Raw genomic sequence first — 19,607 nt, 5'->3', positions numbered from 1 at the left:
TCGTAGCCAGGCCATCAAAAATGTTAATTGTGGAGGTAAAATCCGTATTTTTGTTTGCATGTTCTTTCCGTTCCTGCTTGGGTTTTCTCTGGCCGGTACTCCGATTGCCTCACACATTTTAAAAACACGCATGATAGGTTGATTGAAATTGGCCCTAGGTGTGATCGTGAGCTTGAATGATTGTTTGTCGATGTGTGCCCTGCGATTGGCTTCCTCAATACGCTGGATAATGTTGGGCTGTCCTGGTTGACACACCTCTGCAACATCACGTGTCATCGGGGAGAGTGCTTCTGGATTGGCAACCCGGGTGGTGGTCCCTCTTTTTAAGAACGAGGTCCAGAGGGTGTGGTCCAACAACAGAATGGACCTTTTTTTTTAGCCAAATTAGCAAACTAACTTGACACACACATTTACATGACAAAATTAGAACAAATTTTCTGTCATCAAATGACCTATTACAATATAGGAATATTTAATACATAACTACCAAAAAGATATCATTTTGCATAATTCAACAGAGGTTTGACTTTTAATTTTTTTTTTCTGGAAAGAGGCTCTGTGATTGGTTGATCTACATTTGGGGGTGGGACTTAGAGAATGAAAGCATTTACTTAATTCTTTGAAACACTTAAATAAAATAAAGACAAAATGTGAGTGGAATGAGTTGGATTCCGTAGCTTTATTGAATTTTGATCTTTAGCATTGGCGTGTTGCTACATTCAACGAGATAGACAATTGCGATGTCGCCAATAAGTTAATCATCAAAAACAACAGTTAAAATATATATATATATATATATATATATATATATATATATATATACGATATACAGAACCAAAGCACAATTGTACACTGTTATGTTAATACTGGCAACACATAAACAGACCCACTGTACGATGTAACCCACTTATGTTTGTTAATATTTCAAGCATGCACCAGGGCGATTAAATGATTGGCAGAATCAAATTTGATATTTGTATGTATATAATTTGCAATCCGAAAGCTATTTTTGTATGAGATTATTTCTATATTTGCGTTTGTCTATATCATGCAAGGTGGCACTGACATTGAATAATTGGGGAAAGGAGCTCATTACCCATGAGTAAACGAGGACATTTAAAAAAAAATTCTGTATGTGGAATATTTCCAGTCATCGTGTTTATTATAATAATGGTCTTTGATTTTCCGGTGAGTAGCAAATGTTATGGATTCGTTTGTAGAATTAGACATCACGTGTCACATTGGAATGAAAATACACCGTTTTCACAAGCCCTTGGTACCAGTAAACGTTTAAACATTATGAGAAATTGTCTTGATTTTGTATGAACACATTTATATCACACCACCTTGATTTATTTATTTCATGCAAAAAATGTGTTATTCTTCAGAAATTGCAGTACGTCAGTGAGTATTTATATTGTCTGTCTACATTGCCAGTCCTCCGTTTGTTCAAAATTTGTTTGTATATCAATGGCATCTAGCATAATTTCTTAGAATTTAGTCAAGCGGACTTAAGGTCGCATCACAGTGGATGATTGGTTAGCATGTCTGCCTCACAGTGCAGAGGTCCAGGGTTTGAATCCAGGCCCTGGCCTTCCTGTGTGGAGTTTGCATGTTCTCCCTGTGCCTGTGTGGGTTTTCTCCGAATACTCCGGTCTCCTTCCACATTCCAAAATCCTGCATTAGCATTAATTGAACATTCTCGAGCAGGGCTGTCAAACCCATGTTAGTCGCAGGCCAATTTGGAGTTACGTCTTCCTTCAGAGGGCTCTTATGACAGTGAAACCACTTCTACACAACAAATCAATAGATTATGAGTTTTGAAATCAGTCAAGTCACTTATAATAGTTTGTTCAATTATTGTTCAGGTGAGTGAGTGTAAACTGGGTCACAAATTTTTTACAAAATAAATGTTATTTATTTCACGTGACAATTTGACATTTTGTTACAGATTTTAGCAAATTGACACACATGCTTTGCTTTTGTAGGCCACATAAAATGACCTGGTGGGCCGGATCTGGCCCCCGGGCCTTGGGTTTGACACCTGCGCTCCAGATTGTCCCTAGGTGTAATTGTGAACGGCAATGGTTGTTCGTCTATGCGTGCCCTGCAATTGGCTGGCAACCATTTCAGGGTGAACCCTGCCTACTCCCCCTTGACAGCTGGGATAGGTTCAAGCCTGTGACCCTCGTGAGGATAAAGCGGTTCTGATAATGGATGGATATACTTAAGGTATGTAGTTGTTATAAATACACAATGTAAACATTCTTAGATTTATGTTTACTTTGACAGTAAGCTTCATCTGGGAGTGGCATTAAATAGCTCGAAACCGCTTAATGATGAATTGTTGACTATTTGGCAAACTGAAATTGTTGTCTCAAGTTTGTGCTCTCGCATCAAAACAAAAAGTTGACCGAACGACTATCGCGAAAAACTCCCGAGTCGATCCCTCATATCTCAAGGCACCACTGTATTTACAGTTTCAGTCCTACCAAATGCTGACACGTCTTTCGGCAATGATATTAAAAGTCCTTCTTTAAAAAACCAACAACAACAACATAAAACAAGGACAAAAATGCACAGAGAAGACAAAAAGCCACAGTGTTCTTTCCTTCATTTCATCGACATCCCATAGCGTCGTCCCTTCACAGTCCTGTAACTGGCATTGAGTGAGACCATCTCCATGGCAACAAACAGCATAGGTCTTTCAGTGTCCATGCAGTGACGCCAGCATAGCTGCTAGCTCGTTAACAACACAGTCAGCCTGCCGACTCCACTGAGGATGGGTTAGGCGGAAATACCTTGCACAATTCGGGGGTGATATGGACACAATTTAAGAACAATCAAAAAGGAAGTCTAATCAGTCAAGAACCAAGTCAAATATGAAGTCAAGATGCAGTCAAAAACAACCAACAAAAAGTTTAGATCGAAGTAAATAATAAATAAACAAGAATAGTCCAGAACAAAGTTAGCAGTTAGCAAAACGAATAAAAAAAGGTCAAAAACAAAGTCTAAAGTCTTTTTTGGGGAGGGGTTTTTGTCTGTTTGTTATTTTTTTGACCTGACAGTACATCCACTTGCATTGTGGCTGGTATTGACATGGTTGTGGCTGCATTTTCATGATTTTTCTTTACTGTTGACTGTTTTTAAGTTCTTTTTTTTTTCTTCTTTTACCTGGTTCTGGATGTGGTTCTACTAGTTGTAACCAGTGTGCCTTTTACATGCATCTATTTCTTCACGGTTGACATCTTGCACAGGAAGTGCCACTACAGATGTGCTAGCAGAATGGCTGTTGGTTGGTCACCGCGCCCGCGATGGGAGCCACGGCGAGGTAGTTGGAGGGCACGTAGCCCCTCTGTCGGCCTCGCACCTCCACCAGGCTCCACTCGCGGTTGCCCCGCTTGTCGCGAGGCTCAAGTACGCGCACCGGCTCTCCTGCTGCCACAGAAACTTCGTGGTTCCCTCGTGCCGTGAAACCATAAGCCGCAAACACCTGTAGGCACACCAGGCACATGAAAAAAATGTGTATAGCTCATGTCACTGTAAATTACAGTTGCCAATCCTTTTTTTTTTAACTGTTTTGGGTTTCATTGATTTATTTATTTGAACTTTTTTTTAAAACCACTGTTAGCTAATTATTAACCATTTTGTTGACTTGTTCTTGACTTGGTTTTTGACAAGTTCATGACTTTCTTTTTTTTTTAAAGGTTCCATGCCATCGAATTCTATTTTTTCTACAAGTTTGTGACATGGTTAAAGTTTGCCATGGATGGACGGATCCACTGGATGTGGTTCGTCATTCGCACGCAATAGCCTTTGAAAGGCAAAGGGCATGCTATGACAAGTGGATTTGAACTCGCGTCGTCGTGACATACTGTATATTTGACACTCATTACTCGAGCACCTGCCTACTTGGTGGTTGCTACACACCCACTCAGCTCAGGAAAAATAGCAGTGTCTTGTGCAGTGCTAAAACTTTGGATCAGACGCCAACCTTAATTGAGGAGTTGAGCGATACACCGCAATGCAAACGCAATATCGTGCAGCGTCACCAAGCAGAGAAGGCACTATAAACAATTGAAAAAAACAAAACAAAACAACCAGAGAACGGGACTTCACGCTTGTCAGTCTGTCTCCAAGTGCCCACTGAGTGGGAGAGAAAAAAAAGAGGAGCAATTTTTCCCCTGGATGGCCAGGCCGGCACTCTGGCCAGAATTCCGCTGATGGCCCACTGAATTTCAATGCCGCCAATTAGTGCTGGGCGATAACTGAATATCAATATGTATCATGATCGACACCTGATTGATATCAATAGAAAATTCCTTCGATAAAATGTTTGATTTAAAAAAAAAATAATCTTCGTGATCCTGGAATCATACATATTGCAGGAAGCAGGCTGCCACCTCCAAACATGAAGAAGCAGTTAAACCAACGAAGAATAAGCAGTTAATACAACGAAGGACAAGTGCCCATGCGGCTCAATGAGTGTGTGATGAAACTTTGTTCAAATCAGTCACTGGTCGGCTCAGTACAAGTTTTGTCAATAGATGATATTGTGGATACGAAACAGATAGATGCCCTCCGATTGCCTGGCAACCGGTTCAGGGTGTCCCCCGCCTACTGCCCGACGACAGCTGGGATAAGCTCCAGCATGCCCCGCGACCCTTGTGAGGATAAAGCGGTTCAAAAAATGGATGGTTGGATGCATGAATTGATTAAACACCTTTGAATAGACAATGTATGTTGTTTAGCAGTACAGGACTTCCCTGTTTTAGACTTGCTATAGCACTAGTATTAGCCATGACCAACCCTTTGCATCGCACTCTGGGGCGCGTGCGGAAATACTGTAGCCTTCGAGCGTGCACGTTCACTCCGACTGTTTGGAAATTCAGTGCGCTGCTCAAGTTTTCCATTCAGTTACTGGATACAGAGTGTCCCAAAAACGCAGTGCCGGCACCCGTTTTTGGCACTCCGACTGAAGTCAGTACGCTCGGAAATTAATACCTCACCGAACACACCTGGTCTCAGAGTTGTGCACGGGTGTCAGAGTGAATTTCCGAACGTGCCCCAAGTCACAATCAGACTAAGTACAATATGAATGGAATAAGGCAGAAAAACGAGCCCACTATTCATTGGGGAAGGTCTCTGCATATTGGCATATTAGTGAGCTCCAGACCGGACTTGTGGGAATGTGTTCAACTGCGCTGGACAGAGGTCAAGCGGCTGCTGAACAAGCCTTCTTCGACGTCAGGTTAATGTTTCAGATCAACAAGGATCTTACTTTAACCCTTGTAATCTGATAACATGCTGATTTGAACTCTTTTTGTTTTTGTCTTCTTTTTACACACAAGCACTGCTAATCTCATGATCAGTTCGCCAATGACACAGTGTCCTTGCAATTTAGTCGCAATCTCGGTATTAAAATGTCTGGCAGTGATGACGTCATCAAGTCGCATGGAATTAGCATCTTGCTGAGTGGCTGCCTGCACTCTTGCCAAGAGCTCTAAACAAATGTTACTTTCTCCCTGACATGTTGGCAGGAAAGTGAGGCTATATCAAAAACGAACTCTTCATCGTCATTATCACTGTCAAGTGGCCTTCAATTACGAATGTCTTTAATAGGATGAGGCTCAGGGACACCTGGAAGAGGTCACCTGAACCTTCAGTCATTTTGACAGGCGATCAGGAAGTGCACTGCACACACACACACGCACACACACACACACCAGCGTGCGCTATACTATTACAAGTAATTGCGCTTATGCAATCACCTTATTCTCTCTTGCTAGTTTGCGTGCTCACATAAAACAATCACACACATTTACAAACCTTGACATTGCCAACTCACACCCACATGTACCGTTTTAATAGCGAAAATCAGTAACACACACATGCACTTGTCACAAAACATGTGCACGTGTGGTCATGTGACATCTTAATGCACTTGCTGCAGCACCACACGGTGAGATCATATCAATCAATCGCACACACAAACATGCACATGGGCGCGCACACACGCTTGTCACAATACTCGTTGGTGTTGGAATAATTTCAGACTCTGCACCACATCAACACGACATTATTGTCAATACTATAATCAAATGTCATTTCTGTATTCATACTGTATTGATGCATTATAAAGAGCTGGGGGTGTTTATTGACTCGAGGGCAGAACGCCAAGCAACCAGCCGCCCATTATGGGAATTATTAGGGGGATTTATTTGTATGTCCGCTTTTCGTAAGAACATCAGGCTGTTTTCTGGGCTTTCTGCCCTTGTGCCAGTCAATAAACAACCCCAGCTATGTAGTACCCACTTGTGGAGATAAAGTGTCGCTATTTTTTAACATTCCAGCTTTCCTGATTTTTTTTCGTCAGTCAAGCAGAGTGCTCATCGAAATCATACAACAGCATTCACAAAATTTTGGAATTGAAGGCGACCTGCATTATAAGGCACCTAGTCCATTTTGGAAGATTTTAAGTGCACCTTATGGTCATGAAAATACAGTAGACTGTGTTCCAAAATTAATGGAAAGGGATCTTGTGCTCCTCTTTGAAGAAACACACAATCAGTGATTTGAGGGAGTCAATAGATTGGAATTTCTGAAGGCAGCTTTAATGGCGCCGAATGAGTTCTGGTTGCATTTGAAACTTCCGCTTCTAACAATGGAAAAGTTTTTCTATTTCATTTCAAATTGCTTATTTTAACTACAATCCCACATCGCATTGTGGCCAAAGGTAGACCAGGTCGGTTATTGCACCTTTTTCTGTTGTAAATAGAAAATCCTTGTATAAAAGACCATTTTTATTCCTAATTAATTTTCAGGTCAACGTTTATATGTTCATCGCTTTTTTGGCCCCGGAATCCTTTTAACTTAACTTGCACAGTATCAGTGTGTGAGTTGAGTGTGATCACCTGGAAGCACGGCTGGCTAAATGCCACTCCAGCTGCTGTTGGGGTTGTGTGCGGAAGCTCTGTCGTATAGGAGTGTCTCCTGATGCCACCGTCGCCCTGCGGGAGGTTCAGATGAGGTGAGGGGGGTGGCTCCTCTTCCGCCTGGTGATAGCGGATCAACCTGGAGGCTGGCGCATAGCCCCGTCTGCCTGCGGCAGACACAACCACACAAGTCAGTTCATTAGTCGTAGCTTGATATTACAGGGGTGGGAGGTTCTGGTTTTGCTTCTGTTGAGTGGCTTTTGAGAGGTTCGTTGCTAGTTTTGACTATTTTTGACTTGGTTCCTCACCTGTTTTTACTGGTTCTCGATGCGGCTCTTGACTATTTTTCTCTCTCTTTCTACTCTGGTCTTAACTGTTTTAGTACTAGTTTTATGACTGATTATGACTTGTGTTGTGTCTGGCTCATGACAAATGTCTTGTCTTGACTCTTGACTTGAGTTGTTTACTCGAGTTCTTGATTTGTACTTTTGACTTTTTATGACCAGTTCTTCATTTAGTTTTTGGCCCTTTTAATATAAAACTATTTTTTGATGTGTCTTTCATGATTATGGCGAAGCCTTTGTTCATTAAGTGTTTTTTGAGTTGTTCTCTCTTTTTTTAAGTAGTTCTTGACTTACAAGTAGTAGTTGACTTTGCCTCTGACAACAGTTAACAATTTTTTAAAATTATCACTTTTTTATCCTGCTTGTAGATGTGAACCTTGATTGTCCTTGACTTTTTTTTCACATGAAATATTTTTTGACTTGGTTTGTCAGTGGTTCTAGCCTTTTAATGTGTCTCTTGAGTCGTTCCATCCTTCTGGACCAGAAAAAAAGTTGCTGCTAGCCTGACACCAGTGGGTGCTTTTGCAGTGAATAGCAACCAATGATAATGTTGCTTCCCATTCAGATCCAGCACAAACCCTATTACAGGGTTAACAATCCTGGAAGATGTTCCTAATAGACTGCCGATAATCAGCGACTCAAGTGCTAATTTCCTCTATTATTGGTGACATGTTATCAAATGCAGTCTTTCCTGGCTTACAGACAACGTCCATACTCCAACTTCAATAACTGCAAAAAGATGGCCACCTCAACCCACAAGATGGCGCCAGTGAGCTGCAATACTGCGCTGCACTCAATTGAATACTCAGAATCAGTTTAAGTGCTAAAATACTCATATAAAGCTAAAATAATGTTAAATAAATGGCACTGTCTCAGTAAGAATTCGTTGTGAGTATGCTCGATGACAGGAGTGCCCAACCAGTTGATCGTGGTCGACCGGGAGTCTGCGGATTGGTGGCAAGTCGACCGCAAGGAACGTAGTAGGAAATGGTGGGGGAATCAATAAAATTGTGTGTGTATGCATTATTAATATGATATATTTTTGTATTAGTTGTACACTGCACCCTAAGCATCCTTTGAGTTTCACAAAAGAGTATCAAACAAATAAAATAACGTAGGTCACCTTTAACTTGCGGTGACGCATAACCTGCAAGTTGTTAACGGTCAGCAGTCTGCGATTGCAGCTAACGATCGGAGATGTATCATTTTTTTGTTGATTCTCATTCAAAGTTTATTTGAGGGGCAATTCACTGACGGCATCGTCAAAGAATGGAGATTTGTAGCGCCAGGAGCAGCATTTTAAAACAGTACACGTGATCTACAAAAGTGCATCTCTTCCTCCCTATTTCAAGTATCCCACTAAGGCAGGCAGTGATTTCCCTTTTACAAACTCAGTCTCGTCTTGTATCTAGCTTGTTTTTTTGTTTCGTTCATCTTAGGATCCGTTATGGCTACTGCTCATCATTGAACACGTGTGTGCTTGTGGATGCATGCGCATGCGTTAACGGGTCGATCGCGGCAGGTTGGTTGCTTGAAAAGTAGCTCTTCGGTCAAAGAAGGCTGAGCAGTCCCGATATATGGCATACTTAAATTACAGTAGGTGTCCAGTGGGCACCCAAACACTCACCTCCGGCATCGACAAGCCACCTTCGTTTGTCTCCGCGGGTATCTGCCTGGCTGATGACGGCCACGAGCTCTCCCTTGGCGAGGTTAAGGTCCAGGTCTCGGGTGCCCACCACAGCGCTCAGCACCTGGTAGATCTTGTCGGAACTGTGCTTGTTCGTCAACTGCTGGAGTCGCTGCTGCGAGGACGAGTTTAGGGGCTGAACAAACCAGGCAAGAAGGACGGGGAGAAAAATCACTTGTCATTATGATGTCACGCAGCTTGTCCTGCTGAGTATGTGAGCCAATGACTGAGCAGAATGGACAACCGCATCTTGTTTGGTTCACATTACCAAACATTCTTCCATGCATTGTGAATTGGGGTTTATAGTTACACTACTGCGGTCTCATATTTACAAATACTAGTGAATCAATTTTCATTGTTTTTGATATATCATCGAAGAATCGGAGAATGAATGATTTAATTAATGCAAGAATTTATCAAATTAATTGTAAATGTGCACCAACAGTCGATTCGTATTTTTAAATTAATTACTCATTTTAAACGAACATTTCCTAACATTCGGGCCTGTCAGCTCCAGCTGACAGTTGAGCACTTTCAAATTGATACCTACTGTAAAACCAACTAAATGCAAATCAATTTTTAGAAAATAAATAAATAACAACAAATCAACATGCTTCTCTAAACCGCAGCCAAAAATGAATTCTTCATCACAGAAGCGGGATGGCAAACAAAACAGTAAGCGAATAGGGCGGGTAAAAATAGATGTTGAGATGTGTACAGACCAGAGAGGCGGGCCGCAGTAGCGTTTCCTCCACACTTTGACCCAAAGTATCCAGCCTCCTCGCCTCTGCCAGCACCGCCACCTCAGCCCATTCCCAGAATGCACCAGTGTCTAAAGAGCTGTGAGGAAGCTGGGAGAAGATGAAATGCATGCTGGGAACAGGTCTAAAATGGCCATAAACGGTAAAGACTCACATCCGGTGGCGGATACCTGTTGCGCAAAGCTCAGGAAGAGCTGCTCCAAGTCGGAGGCAAGGTCTTTGTGGAGGCAACTGAACGTTCCCAACATGCTCCAGATCATTTGTAACGCTAAGGTGTTAAATTTGGGGAGCTCGTTAAGCAGCAACGTGTTCATCGTCCTGCAAGAAGAGCACCACAACACCTCTGTGAGGACCCACATTCGTTTCACTGGGCAATATTCAATTTGGTTGCGATGAAAGTCTCAGGAATCCATGTCTGAAACGACACAGGACATCTGCAATTTTGGTTGCTCAAAGTCATTTTGGCCATTTTCAGCATGTGCTTCCAAGATGGACTCATCCTTGCCAGTTTCCCTTTGCAAGTATAGTATACATGCGAACACAGTAGATGTATTTCTATTTTAATTTGAGAAAATGCCAAGGTATTTGGCAGATACGACCACGTCCTCACCTATACGTGTTGGCAATGGCCTGCTCATCGTAGCTGAGGGAAGACTTGGCCTCGATCATTTCATAGTCAAGCAGCTTATGCAGCCGCTTACGGATCAGGTTCCTTGGGCCTGCCAGGAGGTCACGGAGCGCACACAGAGGTTTGTGGATCAACGTCCTAATCCTCTTTTCCTGCGAGGTTAACAGTGACAACATCAATCATCAACAATATATTGAAGTGATCTTCGTGGATGCTGGCCAGTGACTCACAAATTCAGGTAGGATCCACTGTCTGAGTCCAGTGGTGATCTCCTTGTAGCAAATGGGCACCTTCTCGCCATCCATGTCCAGGTCAAACTCCTCCGTTTTGCAGTCCAGGAAAGTCTGCCAATCAGACAAAGATGATAGGGATGATCACAGATGCTCTTGCAAGTCAACTTATTCCAATGCTAAGTTGGTCCAGTAAGGTGTAGCTACCTGGAGGTGATGGAGGTAGAGCTCCACATTGTCCAGGAGTTGCAAGGTGCCGTGCTCAAGGACAGAAAAGAAGCCTTCTAGTGCATCAAATTCCTCATCCACTAGCTGCAACAGAACACATACAGTAAGTGACGCTGTCAAGCTTGCCAGGTTTGCACGAGCGTAACAAAAACAAAAAAACGTTGTTTTTTTTCTGCCGAAAAAGGCAAACGGTATTAAAATGCAGATTTGAAACAATAAACAAGTTGACTTGTCAAGTCATGTAAATCAAGTCTAACCTAAGTCGAATCACTTAGACACCAAGTCCCAAGTCAAGTAGCTCCCAAGTTTTTGGAAAGCGAGTCACAGGTCTTAAAATGAGCAACTTCAGTCTAACTAAAGTCAAGTCATATGACTCAATTCCCGTCTTTGGTATTATCTTTAGCAAAGAAGTGTGTGTTTGGTGTGTGAGTGAGATGTGTGTAATACCTTGGGAACCATGCCGGTCTCATGTTTGATGAACTGTCCGATCCTGGCTGTTTTCTTAGCAATGCTGTGTGAATTCAATCGGTTTATCTTGTCCATGATGCTCAACGCCTCGCTCTTCTTGTACTTGTCGGCTGTGAGGATGCCAAAAACAAACAAACAAAAAAAGAGCTTCAACCCATCCCGTTACCTGATCTAAAGTCTGTTGAGAGGTTTTATTTTAAGAGCTTCTTACCGACTTCCCGGAAGCGCTTGTACTCATTGATGCGACAGTTTATGGCAATGGAGGTGTGTGCCGTCTTTTCCAGCAGCGTGTACGCCGGGTGCTGCGAGTCCGTGTGCTTCTGGATTGTCTGCAGCAGGAGAGGATAGCGAGCAATGCGCTGCACTGGCATCACCAGAAAGAAACTCAGGGAACTGGCATTCACTTCAGGCCTGTGGAATCACATATGTGAGGACATGGAGTCAGGAACCTTTGGCCTGTGAACGTTTAAAAACTTACGCTGATGTCTTGATGACTTGGACAATCTGCTCCCAGAGCGCCTCCTTCTGTTTATAGGAGTTCTCCACCATGGTAACACGGTTGTAGTTGGCCAGGTACTCCTTGTAGGCTGCCTCGATATTGGAGGACAGGCTAAGGAACGCGTCACCTGTTGGAAAGTCAGACAAGGGGAATTTATGGAGAGTTTGAGCTCACGCACACAAACACGGAGAGAGAGAGAGAGAGAGAGAGAGAGCGCTCCTATCTGTCAGTGTATGAAATGTTACTCACTCACATATAACTACTCTGAAATTGACCCCCTTGCAACAACCCCCCCCAAAAAAAGAAAAGTCTGAATTGAAAACAAGCGACTGTGCAAAGCAGTGTAGCAGTCTAGATTTTTCTTGAAAAAGTACATCTTGAAACTGAAATTGGCCCAAGTGCTGGACGATAATTCAATATCAATAGCTTGACTTTCGAGGGAAATCCTCCCTGCTCTCAAAGCAGCGACTTTCCTGGCAGGAAGTGTGAACTTAAAAATGCTGTTGGAAAAAAAATAGGTGGAGGTTGTGGCGCTCTCACTTACATAGCATCTCCAGGAAGACCGGCTCTCCGGGCTGAAGCTGCTTCTGATCTAGCAGACTGAGGAAACGACTGGACACATCCATCACATCCTGCACGTGCAGGAACATGCTGTCCAGGTTGGCCAAAGGAGGCTGCAACCAAAACAGCACACAGAGCGACACACTGTGAAACAACAAAACCTCTCTCTTGTGTTACTCTCAAGACGTTTTTGTTTTTATTGCCGTGGTTGAATAAATTGTTCTCCTAACACCAATAATCGGTAACATAACAGCCGTTTTAAGGGATTTCAACGTTTCAATTGAACAAAAAGGCCTTTGTGAATGCTTTTCCAAAATCAAAATGTCACCAAATTTGGTACACACTTGTATACTGGTGGAAAAAGTTTGACTTTCTTAATAATAAAAAAAATGTTTCAGATACAACCCCCTCAAAACTGACTCACTAGCGCCCCCTGTAAAGTGCAAACAACTTCACGATGCCTCTCACTGGGCATGTTTCGACTGTTTATCATACATTACAGACAGTTTAACAACTTATGGTACAAAATACATCCGTTTCCAATAATAAGATGTCCTTGCAATAAGATCATATCACCTTTATTTGTCCCACACTGGGGAAATTTGCAATGAGTAACACTAAGGAAACAATGTGGCCCATCACTGTTGATTAGGTCAGATGCGGCAACAGTAGGCGGACTTACCAATGAGACATTGAACAATTGGCACTGTGCTCTGAAAACAAGCCTGCATCTTGAGCATTTAACAATGCTGCACAGTGGCAACGTTGTGCCAATGAGGCCCTTCTTCACAAGTCACAATGGCTTATTCCCTCAGCACTTTTTTTTTTTTTTTTTTTTTACAACCATTAACTCTTCAGATATTTGGGTTTATTCTCTCGTATTCCCACATTACACTTGCATGTTTTTTTTTCTGCTTGAGGAGTACCGCGCTTGATTTTCTCACACGGTCGATTAGCATCTGCATCATGCGTTATCATTTCCATAAAGCCAGATTCCAATTCGCTTCACGGTGCGGTGTTCATTACCTTCACCGTGATTAACAATCACAGAGGCAGCACAAAGCAGACAAGCCGCTGATGTTTTGACTGTAAATCAGGAGCTGTGATCACGTCTCCTCATTCAGATGTCTACGACTAATATTTCTACTTTTTGGCCACCATTTCTGTGATCGCCCTTTTTAACATAAAAAGAAGTTGTCCAAAGGTCATTTCACAGTTCCTTTTTTTTCTCTTTTGTTTTGGGTATCAGTGGCATAGATGTAAGGCGAGCGGTGCCTGACAGCTTAGGTTTTGCAGGTTTTTTAAGCTTATCACTTCTATGCCCATGGCTTGCCAAGTGACACTGGGGCAGCATTACAAAATTGTTTTTCTGTACCTGACTGCATTTCAGCATAATTGTGAGAAGCTTTTTAAAAGGCTTTAAGCGTAAGACTATGTGATGAAATGATTTTCCAAATAGTGGTCGAGGTTTCAAATTCGGGGTCTGAGGCCAAGGTTGGGGTTTTAAGCCATGGTTAGACTTTCAAGCCTGCCTGCCTAATGTAGTGGCCAGTGAATATCAATAAATTACGATGCTGTGAGATCTTCCGTGTATTTGGTATGTATTTCTTTATATGTATCATCGATGCATGCCATGGTATGCTGTACCTGTAATTTTTGCAGGTTGCTCCTGATGGTGAGCATGCTGACCTGCAGCATTCTCAGGTAATTCCTCTCAGACTGCACCAGCTCCTGGATGGACATCAGCTGCCTCTGCGCCACTCTCTCCTTCGCCACCTTCTCCTCCTCCGCCATCTTTTCCACCTCCTCCCCCGAGGGAACCATCGCATCGGGACTTTTCTCCTCTTCATCCTCTCCAAATGCATTGTCTTCTAAATCGTTCTCCTCCTGGAGCTTTTCATGTTCTGGTGGCTTCAGGTTCTCCGTGGCCCCCAGAGGAGACAGCGAGGGATTAAAAATTGTGCGAGGGAAGGGCACAGGTGGAGGCATCGTGGGCACCTCCATGATGGAGATCACTCTAAATGAATACAAGAGAAGAACATTTTTACTGACATTCAAAGTAGCACGGGATACAAGCTCTGTTCAAGCTCTGTTAATTAAAGACAACAGAGACAATTGTGTGATAGGCTTTGAGGAGCACAAAGAGAAGGGTGGGCGGGAGCCACAGGTGACGAGGCTTTGTTATTGTGAAGCGACCAACGGAAAGCAGCAAGCAGCCACGAAAGTTTTGTCATGGAAGGGGTGAGGCTCAACTCAACTCACCAGGAGGCCGAGCGAGACGCTGACAAAGCATATGCGGGCGCACTCCTGTGACAATTAGCATTGCAGCGACTCCGATGACTCAAATCAAACGTGTGAATGAACCTTTTAGGAAACTAGGATCCCATGTCAGGCATTGAAATAATCCGTTACAGTAGTTCAACACTGTCATTTATCATGACATCGACAGTAAGTCTTCATTATGTTGGAATAATTTTGATCACCAAGTCAACTACAAAGGTTTCACACAAGGGTTAGGACTTCAGATTTGGGATTTTATGTAAGGGTTAGGATTTTAAAATTGAGTGATGAATTGAAAGTTTCAAGCTTTGGTCAAAATTTCAAGATTACGGTTTGAGGCCTGGGTTACAATTCTTAAGGTTCCAAGATTGGTTTGGGGTTTTAATTTCAGGCTCCAAACGAGTTGGAGTTTCAAGCCTGGCTAAGGGTTTCAAATCAAGGGTTGCAAGACAGGGATAGGGTCTCAAAGTAGGGTGATGAGTTAGGGTTTTTAAGCAAGTTTTGGTGTTGTTTCATTTGTGGGGGTGGGAGGGTTTATGCAAGAGTTCGGGCAGGAGTCTTCAAATTTAATTCAGAGGCTCTTTCTCAGGGCAAAAGTTCAGATTCCAGACATCAAAACGCTTTGATTTACCGAGTCACCCATCCAATCCAAGTAACGCTTATCCTCCTGACACGTCAAGCGTTTGCTGGAGCCTTTCCCAGCTGACTTTGGCCGAGAAGCGTGTTACACCCTGAACCGGTCGCCAGCCAATAGCGGGGCACATACTATATAAACCAACAACTTTTCACACTCATATCCACACGGAAGGACAAACTTGTATTTTCAATCAAGCTCCCCTGCATGTTTTTGGAATGTGGATGGAAGTCGGAGTAACCAGAAAAAAAATCTACAAGAGCACAGCAAGAACATGCAAACTCCACACAAGAAGGCTGGAGACCGTATTTGAACCCACAACCTCTGAGTGGTGAGGCGGATGTGCTCACGAGTTATCCACCATTGCACTGTGTGAACTCGTCAAACAACATCAAAATGGCACATTTGCCTTTATAAACTCGGTGGTGGCTTCGGCCATGCATTATGGCATTGTCTGCTGGTCAGGCAGCATCTCAGCCTGGGACAGAAAGAGACTGGAGCGACTGGTCAGGAGGGCCAGTTCTGTCCTGGGCTGCTCCCTGGACACTCTGGAGGAGATGGGCAACAGGAGGATGCTAGCTAAGCTAAAAGCTATGATGGACAGTCCCTCCCACCCCCTCCAGCCCGCCCTGACAGCACTGGGAAGCTCCTTCAGCCAGAGACTGTTACACTCGCGCTGCAAGAAGGAGAGATACCGCCGCTCGTTCCTACCGACTGCTGTCAGGCTGCTGAATAAACATGCGTGAAAACCTGGAACCATTGTAAATCGCACAGCCTCCTTATGTATGCATAAGTTGCATATATGCAACTTATATTTATATTGTATTCTAAACTGTGTACAGTTCTTTTTCTGAAACATTGATTTATTTTGTGCATGCAACTTTGTTTTTTCTTTTCTGCAGCCCCCCACTCCCCAATTTTGCTGCTGTAGACTGCAAATTTCCCCAGTGTGGGACAAATACATTTATCTTATCTTAAATGGTACAGAGTACGTTTCTATGAAAACAAAAATGATGTCTGCCAGTACCATAAATGAAAGAATTTTGATCTGACTGAAAGGAGGACCACCCATAAACATAAACAATGAATGAATGAAGAAATTTCATCTATGCTGCATGTCATACATAAGCATATTTGACAATAAAGATGGCCTTGAGTGTATTCTGTAACAAAGAACCAATGACTTAAATATCCTCAACGACAACCAAAAACCGGTCAGGTCTACAATTCAGTACAAATTCTTGTTTCAGTTTTGTTTTTGTTTTTTTAACAAAGTATTGTTTTCATACCTGCCCTGCAAGTGAAAAAAAGAAAGACTGGCAAACAAATGAACCAAAAAACACATGCATCTTGGGCGTAAATTTCAAATACTGTACTCAAGTCAATCACAACAGGTAAATTTGCCCATTTCAGATAAAAAAAAAGATAGCTGGCCTTAAAATGACAGTTTCAAGCCAAGGTTAGGGTTTCAAATAAGGGTTGCTGTGTCAAATTAGGGCTTTAAGACTGGCTTGCAGTTTGAAAGTGGGTTGCGAGCACGCGTGAAGTGTTTCGAATGACATTTTCAAGCCAGGTTGGGTTTAAAACGGATTCAAAAAAGTTGATTCTGCTGGCTAAGCACAATCTCTACTTCATTCCAAAAGGCTTGTTCTTCCACAGTGAACTCAAAGTTAGCTTTTCTTTTTCTATTTTTAGTTTTTACACTTGTGGAAAAGCAGTTCAAATTGATGGATGAATTAAAACATTGGCACACCAGCTAAACAAATTGTCTCTCTTATTTCATTTTAGGGAAAGATTTGTGGATTATCATCATGGATTTAAGTCACATTCTGTTTTATTTTAACCATTGGGTGTTTTCACTGTGGCTCCGTGTGAGTATGCAGGAGTCCAGTAAACATCCAGTAAAATGAGCTTTAACGCCAACAAGCTACAATGCATAAGTACTTTCTCATGCTCAAAATACAAAACAACAACACAAACCTTATGAAGAAGACTTTTCAATGTATCTGCAATGATCCGCAGTGTTCCTGTTGCATGGAAAAGACACGCACAAGCTGGTATAAATTTCTCCACTGACTCACAACCACACACACGCGCGCGCACACACACAATGCAGAGCCTCATGTGGCACCAGTGTCTGAGTGTTGTTTCACTATAGTGTGTGAGGCTGGGGAGAGCTGTTTGGTAGAGGAAAACAGGAGGGTGGGGGCGGGGGCACACACACGCACACACGCTCACACACACGCACACACGCTCACACACACGCACGCATGCATGGACAATAAGCTGACTGACTGCAGCAGCCAGCAGCAGGGAAGAGGAAGCGACACTCACCCTGACGCAAATTCAATTGGTGGACAGCTCCACACAGGGCTACTGAGGACCAATCAGAATGTCTGCCGTCCCACCCCTCCCCGCCGGAGGGGCTTCCTGGGCCTAATAAAGCATCAGTGTGACTGAAGTGGTCCTCTGGCGGGAGACAAAAGCATTGCAGGACGTCCCATATTCTCCCACTTGGCCCGTCATGTTGTTCTGTGAGAGACAATTTTGATTTGGAAGATTTATAACAGCAGCAACAAAGGGTAAAAAAGTAAGACTTTTTTTTTGGTGGGGGGGGGGGGCAGATTATTTTTCATCTCTTTATTTTCACAGCAGAATAAGGCTGAGCAATCCCTCAAAATGTAATAGTGATTTTGATTTCTGCTTCAGCCTGCAGTCCAGACCTGTTTCCCGTTGAAAATTTGTGGTGCACTATGAAGCATATAATACAAAAACGGAGACCACAGACTGTTGATGAAGCAAGAATGGGAAAGAATTCCACCTCCAAAGCTTCAACAATTCGTGTCTTCAGTCCCCAAACGTTTCTTGAATGTTGTTAAAAGAAAAGGTGATGGAACACAGTGGTCAACAACTTTTTTGGAATGTGTTGCAGCCATAAAATTCTACGTTAATAAGTATTTCCTAAAAACAATAAAGTTCATCATATTGAACATTAAATATCGTGCCAGAACATGGCATCATGACTTCACAGGAATTGAGTTTTTACTAGCTAGGTCATTTTGGATTTGACAAAAGGAACAGAATCAAGTGTTCAACATGCAGGTATGAAAGGCATGAAGCTATGATGATAAATCTGAGTAGTTGTGTTTTAGTAGTTCAATACTACGTTTTGAAATCAATGAATAATCGTTGTATGAATTGCGATCCCAATCTCAATCAAAATAATTGTGATAATTATTCATCCATCCATCTATTATCCGAGCCGCTTATCCTCACAAGGGTCACAGGAGTGCTGGAGCCTATACCAGCAGTCCTCAACCAGTATCCATCAGATCGGTATCGGCCGATCACACTCAAGGACGATCAGTATCGGCAGCTTAAAACCCCGAATAGAACATCCCTATTTATACTCTGAATACATTGCGAGAAGAGTGATCACATAATCAGATGATGCGTGCATGTGTAAACATGATGTGGTCTTTTTTTTTTTTTTTACCCTTTGCATAAATTCTAAAAGTTATCGATTTGTATTCTGCAAGTTGGCAGTAACAGTGACTAAATGGCAAAAGGTGCTTTCGCATTCCTCAGATGACTTGAGTTTGACAATGGAGACTGTGGGCAGTGAGCCAAACGCAGCACTGCTTCCAAGTCAACAGGGCAGCTGAAGTTAGCTTGGGCGTTTATTCTTGTCATTTCTCACCGTGAACGTCACAATGACAAAGACCAATCAGCTCGACCAACGAGCTATGAATGAGCAGTGGCTCGCTTGGAACAAGGAGCTAAACATACAGGTCATACCTAGAATAGTAGATGGTCTATACAGCTACAAATACTACCTGGTAGGATGCGGATTTTGTCAGTCGAGTAGGGCCATGACAACTGGGTCATGCCGTGTTGCATGATCTAATCAAAATCGACTTGAGAAAATGCTGTGGGACCACATTCCTGAAGCGAACAACTCGTCAGTGTCGATGTTAGCTCAGTTGGAGGCTCAAGACCAAAACATGAACATGACTGGCAACATTTTGGGAGATATTTAATGTACGGCACAAATAGATTTTCATTTTAGCAATAGAATCCCCATATTACAAAAAATAAAGTTGCAAATATTCCAACATAAATTTGACGAGAATAAATCCACAATCATATCATAACAAAGTTTTACAATAACAAGGCTAAAGTTAGAAATTCAATATTATTATCGATTTAAGTCTTAATAGTACAAGTCTAAAAATTGCAACCAAAAAAAAGTCAGGCGGTGCTATAGTGTAAATATTGCAAGGAAAAAAATAATTTCATGAGACTAGAAACTGAGAAATGAAAAAAACATTGAGACTCATAAACCTAATCTG

At 42.6% G+C, this 19,607-nt stretch overlaps 1 protein-coding gene across 3 annotated transcripts in view; it reads right to left on the bottom strand.

The window, feature by feature from the left end:
- Positions 1 to 660: 660 nt before the first annotated feature.
- arhgef37 (Rho guanine nucleotide exchange factor (GEF) 37) overlaps positions 661 to 19,607 on the bottom strand; it is a 21,072-nt gene continuing 2,125 nt past the window's right edge. Inside the window, exons 2-16 of one of the 3 annotated variants that reach the window (XM_086137816.1) lie at positions 17,590 to 17,787; positions 17,236 to 17,282; positions 13,989 to 14,358; positions 12,325 to 12,454; positions 11,760 to 11,907; positions 11,493 to 11,692; positions 11,261 to 11,391; positions 10,793 to 10,897; positions 10,586 to 10,699; positions 10,338 to 10,507; positions 9,898 to 10,045; positions 9,689 to 9,817; positions 8,907 to 9,102; positions 6,915 to 7,102; positions 661 to 3,493 (exon numbers count right to left, since the gene is read on the bottom strand). In XM_086137816.1, the coding sequence (XP_085993942.1) occupies positions 3,278 to 3,493; positions 6,915 to 7,102; positions 8,907 to 9,102; positions 9,689 to 9,817; positions 9,898 to 10,045; positions 10,338 to 10,507; positions 10,586 to 10,699; positions 10,793 to 10,897; positions 11,261 to 11,391; positions 11,493 to 11,692; positions 11,760 to 11,907; positions 12,325 to 12,454; positions 13,989 to 14,345 (2,232 nt within the window). In that variant the 5' untranslated portion in view covers positions 14,346 to 14,358; positions 17,236 to 17,282; positions 17,590 to 17,787 and the 3' untranslated portion in view covers positions 661 to 3,277. Of the gene's footprint in view, positions 3,494 to 6,914; positions 7,103 to 8,906; positions 9,103 to 9,688; positions 9,818 to 9,897; positions 10,046 to 10,337; positions 10,508 to 10,585; positions 10,700 to 10,792; positions 10,898 to 11,260; positions 11,392 to 11,492; positions 11,693 to 11,759; positions 11,908 to 12,324; positions 12,455 to 13,988; positions 14,359 to 17,235; positions 17,397 to 17,589; positions 17,788 to 19,607 lie in introns of those variants that run through there. The other 2 variants (XM_086137836.1, XM_086137827.1) reach the window with 2 other exon arrangements.

The sequence above is a fragment of the Hippocampus guttulatus genome, chromosome 2 (genome assembly GCF_054856545.1).
Source record: "Hippocampus guttulatus isolate MCC_2025c chromosome 2, RoL_Hgut_1.0, whole genome shotgun sequence".
Classification (NCBI taxonomy): domain Eukaryota; kingdom Metazoa; phylum Chordata; class Actinopteri; order Syngnathiformes; family Syngnathidae; genus Hippocampus; species Hippocampus guttulatus.
The sequence above is the reverse complement of the archived record's forward strand: the minus strand, read 5'-3'. Positions and strand labels throughout refer to the sequence as shown.